This window comes from Cyprinodon variegatus, unplaced genomic scaffold (genome assembly GCF_000732505.1).
Source record: "Cyprinodon variegatus isolate N-32 unplaced genomic scaffold, C_variegatus-1.0 Scaffold291, whole genome shotgun sequence".
NCBI classification, from domain to species: Eukaryota; Metazoa; Chordata; class Actinopteri; order Cyprinodontiformes; family Cyprinodontidae; genus Cyprinodon; species Cyprinodon variegatus.
The window spans coordinates 956,664-964,831 of record NW_015150744.1 but is presented as its reverse complement, the minus strand read 5'-3'; the positions used below and the strand labels follow the sequence as shown (position 1 = coordinate 964,831).

The 8,168-nt window shown below is 37.1% G+C and overlaps 1 protein-coding gene across 1 annotated transcript in view; it reads left to right on the top strand.

Annotated features, from left to right (window-relative positions):
• Window positions 1–763: 763 nt before the first annotated feature.
• eral1 (Era-like 12S mitochondrial rRNA chaperone 1) overlaps window positions 764–8,168 on the top strand; it is a 16,808-nt gene continuing 9,403 nt past the window's right edge. The window contains exons 1-7 of the mRNA XM_015383642.1: window positions 764–987; window positions 5,345–5,503; window positions 5,655–5,782; window positions 5,864–5,941; window positions 6,015–6,061; window positions 6,143–6,204; window positions 6,287–6,399. Coding sequence (XP_015239128.1) covers window positions 882–987; window positions 5,345–5,503; window positions 5,655–5,782; window positions 5,864–5,941; window positions 6,015–6,061; window positions 6,143–6,204; window positions 6,287–6,399 — 693 coding nt within the window. The 5' untranslated portion in view covers window positions 764–881. The remainder of the gene's footprint in view (window positions 988–5,344; window positions 5,504–5,654; window positions 5,783–5,863; window positions 5,942–6,014; window positions 6,062–6,142; window positions 6,205–6,286; window positions 6,400–8,168) is intronic.

Genomic DNA, 8,168 nt, shown 5'->3' with positions numbered 1-8,168 from the left:
GGTTAATTATGAGAACTAATATATACTTTCATTAAAGATGATAAGTACAGAATTCATGCTCTTTTCAGAACTAGATTTTGTGTTTTATGGGGTAAAGAGAAAATGATGCGTCTCTGCAAATCATCTATGACTCTTCAGTGAAATCATAGATAAATAACTTTATTCATCCAAACTTATTATTAATTTATGTTGATATTAGTGCTTGTAAATATCAATTTTATGTAGAATGATGACTGATAAAAGTAGGTAAGTAATGAAAATGGAAAAGATGTTCTCTCAGAGCTCAAAACCTGAAAGAATTTGATCCCCTATACCTTTTATCGGATGTTTGAATATATTAATCTATTTGTTAGCAAAGGTTGTGGGAAAATATAGTTTTTCTTTATTTAGAAAATATAGGTGCTTTTCTTGTTAATTTTTCTGTTGGAACAGTATAGAGTGACTGTGAGGTTCTGGTGCCTATCCACTTTCGGCCACCCCTCAGTTTACATTGGATAATGCCTGGCCACCCTTATAAAAATTTTCTGGCTACGCCTCTGAGTAAAACAAATATCTAACAGCAAAGTCCAGTGGATTGTTTTTTGTTGTTTTTTTAACTTTTCCGGAATGGCTATGACTTGGATGACTGACAATCTTCACCAGCATCTAACAGCCAAGGCATTCAGTAGAGAACTGCAGTTCCCATGGTATGCGTTAGGGGGCGGTGTAGCTTTCAACAGAAATCAGTAGGGACGCTCTTCAAAGCGGAAACAGTTGGTCGTTGGTCAAGTGAACATGGCGTCCCTGTTTAGGCAATGTGAATGTAAACAAGGGCCACACATTTGTCGCTATATTTAGAGTTTAATTATCTGACGTGTAACAGTTTTGAGTTTAGGAGCTTTATGGCTCTCAGGGTATGCGGTCGTTTGCTCCGAGGCGGAGCCGTCCTCTCCAGGCGGCTGGTTGGGTCTGCTCGGCTGGAAAATGCGTCACATCTTCTAGCTACAGGTCAGAGCTAACTAAAGCTTTATTCTGCTCATTTATCTGAGGCCATTAAAGGAGGGACACATATATGAACCTTATAAAAGCAGCGGGTCATTTGTGATAATACAAGATGTAGCTAATGGAGGCTTTCACGTCAATTGCGAACTAATGGACAGATTGTTTTATCCTAGCCATTAAAAGTAATTATTTGACGCTTTAAAGACAATGTAACACTGTTCTTAATCACCAGCTATGCTTCAGTTAAACTAAATCAGGCCTTTTTGTTGTAGTTTATTTTTATTTTGACCCTGCTGTAAAGATTTCTGTGTAGAATGAAATTTTATTCATTCATTGTCATTTATTCCATGTGATTTATGTATTGAGTCGGTTTTGTCGTATTAAATGTCATTTTACTAGTATATTGTCACAGTTTTACACATATTTAACTAAGATCTACAGTTTGAGAAGGAATGTATGTTTGCATAATGATAGTAATAAGAATAATGCATAATAATTAGATCCATCCACTTTGAGATTTTAGGGTATTTTTCAGGGGATTCTATTAAAAGTTATGTTTTATAAAGAAGTTAAGGTTTGATCCATTTAAATAGAAAGAGTTTGCTCCTTAGACATTGATATTCTTTCTATTTCATGGTGAATTAAGGATGCACATATTTGATAAGTCAACTGGCTAATAACCAACACTGACATGTCTTTTCCTAGTCCTACTTACAGAGATAATAATTAGTTTTCTCCCTCCAGGCCTTTGCAGACATTGCAACCAGCTTGATCATCTGTTTCTAAAATCTCAAAAACATTCCCATCCTCCACATTTTTACTTCAGCATATGTGTCCTGTTGCATATATTAGTTGGGTGCACATATCCAAGTGGTGCTGCAGGCAGAATCCTCTTTTATATCAGTGTTTTATTGGTGGAACAAACTCTTTGCAATGTTTAGTTTTATCAGCCGAAGATATTGTGCATCTCTTGTAAATATGTAATTATTCAGTGGTATTTACTCACCAGTATGAAATAGTTTAAAGCGTGTTGGGTTCAGTCTGATAGCTGAAATTAAGTGAAGAAAGATGTTTATACAAAGCAAAAAGATTGGATTTCTCATGTCTGAGAAGATACTGTATATTTTTTGTAGTGTAATTAAGTTTATTAACGATAGATTTGGATTTAAAAAAAGGAAAATTTTAACTCTTGAAATGAAATCAATTTTTTAATTACAGCAAAAATAATGCAATTATTGCACATTTTAAAATTTGAAAAGAAAATGAAACGTCAACAACACCAAAGTAGGAAGTTAAGTGCTGCTTAAAAGTTGAAAAAATTGTGTAATAGAGGTCAAGGTTATGTTACAAACCAATGCAAACATAATATAAAACTATAATTAAACATAATAAAAAATATATGTTTAAGGGAAATTGTTTTAAGATGATTAAAAAAAGATCTTTAAATGTCAACTTTTCTAAAATTTCTGACCTTAAAGCCTCCTCCATTTGTGCTTAGGTGAAGGTTTCGTCTTCTACATCTCATGCTAAAAAAATGGAAAATCTATTTTGTCTTTAATTATGTAAAAATCCAGACAGACCCATGCCTTTTTGATGGGCCTCTTAAGCATATATTAAACAAACTGTCATGATTCTTTTTGCTCACTGGATTTGGCCAGAATAGTTTAAAACATTTTAATTTGGGGAGGGAGGTTTAACATAGAGCACACAAAGTTTTGCATCGTGTTTGGAAGAAATAAACTAGTTTTTTCTCTTGTTTGGATGTCAGTTAAAAAAAATGAACTAGTTGGAGAAAACCTGATATTTAATTTTCTAAATAATTTATTCAGAATCTGTTTGTTTTGGACATTTGGGTCCAAAAATTGCCAACAAATTGTGACAGGAGAAGATATGTGATTCTAAAGGACACAGTCAGGTGGTGGAGATGTATGTGAGAATGGTGCAGGACATTCATAAAGAAAGTGAGACAGGGGTAAGGTGTTTGGTAGAAGTGACAGACTTGGAGGTGATCTGTCTGCTTTAAATAGAGCAGAGATTGTGTTTTCATGATGTCTTAATTGTTTTGGGCAGATCAAAAGTTCATCTGAACAGCCTTTACAAATGCTGCATTTGTTTTGCTTCCAAGTAAAACTCTGGTGTTGCTCACTTACAGTAGGAAGGCAAATGGGCCCCTCATTAAATAAAAATGAGGAAATTAACCTGCTGCTTTCATTTAATGTACGTTTCTTGTGGAAAAAAACTTTGGGTTGAACCAAAGCAGAGACTTAGTCACATAATTCTTCGACAGTAACTGACTGTGGTTGCATGCATTGTTTAATGTCAACCTGCTGATGTAATATCTATGTTGTCTTTAATGTTTTGTTTGTGGTTAATTTGTTTGTAAATATAGTTGTTCTGTGTATATTTACATAACAGCAATCTATGATTACATCACTGCTCATGCGTACAGTTGGTCAACAAGCCGAAGCAATGGAGGCAAGCGGGTCTGGAAGTCCTATACACTTGATTCCAAGAGGAATAAAACTGGAGCTGTGCTGGGAAAGCAGGATGACTGTTGGAGTATGCTGAAACTAAAGTTGATTGAAACATGGATGTCTTTACTAATAATGCTACTGTTGGTAGCAATTCATTTAATTCTTTTCCTCTTAGCTGTGGGTTGTCAACAAGGCAAAGTCGGGACTTATTTAGTAGCTGCTTCAGTGGCCACCAGTTTTTTGTAGTTCAGCAGGACTGCCAATAGATGGCGCCACATCTGTTTATGTCAGCTCGTGGTGTCTGGTGCTGCGGTTCTATTTAGGCTCAAAAAGTACTTAAACAATACTATCGGGATGGATGCTTGTAGTGTAAATATGTATTTTATCCTAATCTACTGGATTTGGGTCTTTTTGGTCGGGGCATATAGGGTGACTATATAATTTAAACCCAGGGCTATGCTGGAGTTCAAGGAGCAGCTATTTTAGCTGCATTACATTGTCTGTGCAGCTTGGACCCATTTTAAAAAGGTGAAAGAGGAAAAACAAAAACAAATGAATGTTTGTCAGCATGTCCCACCAAAGTAAGACGTGTCCCCTGGACTTTGGTGTCATAAAAGGGTTCCTAGCTGCAGTGTTGATGGACAGGTGTACAGATATTGCCTCGAGTCTCCAAAGATTATGATGTTTGCAGATGATGTTGCGATTGGAGTGACTTGTATTTCCAAAGAAAACAAAAAAACAACCTTAGCCACTCAGGGGCCGCTGACATGCAATTAGTTGCCACGTTGCCTTCTTGGATCCAATGAATGAAGCTTGAAAATTATTTCTGAGCATTTATTGATCCTTTTTGCTCTCAAACAAGATGCGTTTTCTGTTTTACATTCAGTCCATCTACACCCAAAGCATTCACTTTCTGGTTGCAACACACGTTTAAAACAGAACATCCACAACGACGGTCAAAAACTGTATATTTCCACCGCAATCAGCACACCTGCTGAGAAGTTACCTGTGACTTCTTTTAAACATATGACACACCCCACTGTGACTTTCAGGTATTACACCAAACGTACTAACCAATAGTATGGCTGTAATAGTAAATTAAAGGAAGAGTAAATGAGGATGTGGGAATTGGAGGTACACTCTGGAATGGGGCTGAAACAAATAATCGCATTAACAGAGATTAATCAATTATTTGCATACTTATAACTAATTTAGTAATCATTAATCGTTAACTTGGGTATAGAGACTCTAAAACATGCCTTTAGCTGAAAGAGAGCCACACAAAGCAATTATTTTACCAAAAATGTAAAAAAAAAAAAAACGTATAAATATTGTGCATTTAAGAAGAAAAACCTTTCCGTTTACATGCTCAATCCATAAGTCGTCAAAGGGCACAGTTTTAGCTTCACATAGATTAAATTCTGTTTAAAGTCTTCTTTAAGGAACCTTTTTCCTTCCAATTATTTATCAATGAATCAAAAAGAGAATCGATTAGCAAAATAGTCATTAGTTGCAATCCTACTCTGGAATAAAGAGGGATGATCCAGCTGAGGAGGCTTGTAACTAAGGATATGTCGCGGTTTGGGGTGACGGAGGTGATTGGATGAAATGGAAGATGATGATCTGCTGTAGCAAAGAAGGAACCGCTACAAGAGGAAGATTTTTATGAAAAAGAACCCTAAGAAACATTGATGACTTCATGCATTTTTCAGCACCTACTTCATGAGAATAAGCAGTTTTTTTGATTAATTTTAGCAAAGGCGTTTTTAACAAGGAACCTGTGAATAGATCCTTATAATGTGTCAAATCAATTAGTATCCAGGAAGCGTAATCGGTCATCTCGCTGTAGTGCCGACACCAAAGTCACAGAGATTTTGATGTCTTAACAGGAAGCGCCGCCTGCAGCCGAGGCGGGAGGCCCGGATTCATCTTCACCCCCGCTTGTTTTATTACATCTGAAGCATTTCTCAGCGGACTGATGAAAGGCAAAGCAGCAGAGACTGACGGCAGCATTCATCACCATCCAGCCTCAGTACCTCCAGACAGCAGTAAGCAGACTGCTGCCTCAGAGATTTACGGATCTGATTGTGCAGGCCCGGCTTTATTTTCTTTTAAAAAGTGCTGATGTCATCCTGTCACCGATCTAACACGCTGTTCATTTTCTCTCTAATTATCTTCCTGTGCATTGCATCTTTAAAGGTGAACAGGTATCCTTGTTGCTGAGACATCCAGATCAGCCTCCTGACTCAAAGGTGTTGAGAGTGGCTATAATCGGAGCTCCAAATGCCGGGAAGTCCACGCTGTCCAATCAGCTTCTTGGCAGAAAGGTCTTCATCCGTCTTTTAAACCTGCAATCCTTTCATCTGCGTGGGAGGTGGTGCTAACAAGTCTCTCCTCGTTGCTTAAAGGTGTTTGCTGTGTCCAAGAAAGTTCACACGACTCGTTCACGCGCACTTGGTGTCCTAACGGAGACCGACACACAGATTGTAAGAGCTTCATCAAAGATTTTAGCCGAAGATTTCAAAGGCCTGCGTTAATTTGTTGGGGTTTATTCCACAGATCTTGCTGGACACCCCTGGTCTCACCACACCATCAAAAGCCAAAAGGTGTTTCTTTGTTCACTGAGTTTCTGCTATTTAATGTTTCTTTGGTGTCTTAATTCATGACTGGACCTTCTGATTCCACAGGCATCAGCTGGAGAAATCCCTGCTTGTGGACCCCTGGACCACCGTCAAAGAAGCTGACCTGAGTATGAGACCAGACCTGAGCTTCACCTCTCTGTTTGTAGTGAGTGGTGGTTTAAAAGTTTGAGCATCTGTGTTTATTTCCAGTGGTTGTCATGGTGGACGTCTCAGACAGATGGATGTGCTCCAGGCTGGAGTTTGAGGTGCTGAAATGTCTGGCGCAGCATCCGCATATCCCAGCGATCCTAGTCCTCAACAAGGTACTCCTACCCATTTTCTTAATACTTTCACTCCTTCAGTTGTAAAAGAAAAGCATACCCTCATCATGACACTACCACCACCATGCTGCATGCTGACGATACTGTTTTTTTTTTTCATTTGATGTGCACTCAACTTAATTACTTCATTTAATAAATGCCTGGAACTTATATCACTAAATGTTCTTTGGCAGCAGCAGTCATTCAATTATAACAGTAACTAATGATTATTTGCATAAATGGTCATAATTGACTTAATATTAATAACAAACAAATTGCAGATTTTTTTTTTATTATATAAACTTTTTTGTATTAATGTTTCATCTTTATAGTTGTTCAGCATATAAACATATATTCTTTGATACAATTCTGTATTTATTACAATAGCAACAAAACCAAACATGACAATTATAAAGAATATTCCACAGAATATTCTTTAATTACACTTTTACCTGCCTCCATGGAGGAAAATTAAAAAAGACAACATATTTTAAGAAGGATTAAATCGGAAGTTAACAATTAATGAAATACAAATGTGGGGATTTTATGGCAGAACTAGGACTCGTCCAATAAAGAGCTATAGATAAGAATTAATTTGTTATTATACAACTTGTATTAGTTAAATGCAAAACCCTAAAAGAAATTTGTCTTTTCAGATGAAACAAATGTTTACGATCATTGAAAGTTCTGTTTTTGTGCAGAAGAAACTTCCCAAGCTCATTAAAACACCTCAAAGTCTGTAGAACTCATACATATTTATACTTAAAAATATTTTTGATAATAAAATTAACAGAATTTATCAATGCAGTTTAGAGTAAATCATTGTTAAATGAGGATTTTCATGTTTTTCCTTATCTTATCCAGTAATTTACTGGGTCAAGGTCATGTGTGAATGAGACCAGAACTGATATATGGGTTAAAACTGACCCCAAAATTTACAGGGTCCAAACCTAATATCATACCTGCTAATTTAACGGTAGAGCTCCAGTGTGCATAGATCCGTTCCATTAGGGGGGAGGCACAAGTTTGCTTTTTTATGCAAAACTTGGGTAGTGATGCGTTTCTTAGCGACATGATTTCTAATGATTCCTGCTATATGTTGTTGACCTCAACAATAATGGCATCAGTGGAAAACAGGCTGGCATTTTATCAAGTAAGCAGGCAAATGAAATGTTTCAGATGTGGCACACTGGTGATTACATCAACACAAACATGGCGAGCGGAGCAATTCTACTGATGTTAGTGTAGAGATGGAGGAGTTGGATGAGGCGAAGGACTGTCTTTACCAGAGACAGAGGATATGAGGGGGAAGAGAGGAAGGTTCTGTGGCAGCAGCTTTGAGTCGTACCGGTTTGCAGACAGAGATTCTGTGTGGCCGATCCTTCCTCACACATGTCTTGTGACTCAATGATAAAGAAATGAATGCTAAATCATTATTTTAGACTGGAAAGACAAGGAACGCCAATTTTTATCCAGTTTTAATCAGGGCTGAATCAATTTAGTAAAACATCAGAGTTGCAATTGCTTTTAACAAATATTCCGTTTACGTATATATTTCTATTTTCCTTTGCACTACCTATAAACACTTTGATGTTTCACTCCAGGGTTACAGTTTGTTCATAAGATTGAAAGTTCAGGGTGCATTGCTGCAGGACTTTACTGAAAAGTTTGAATGAAAAATAGCTTACTTGTACTTGCATTAGGGATGGAACGGTTTATGAAAACCGTCCGAACCGTTTGGTTCAACTGTCTCGGTTCGATTCGCGTGTGTT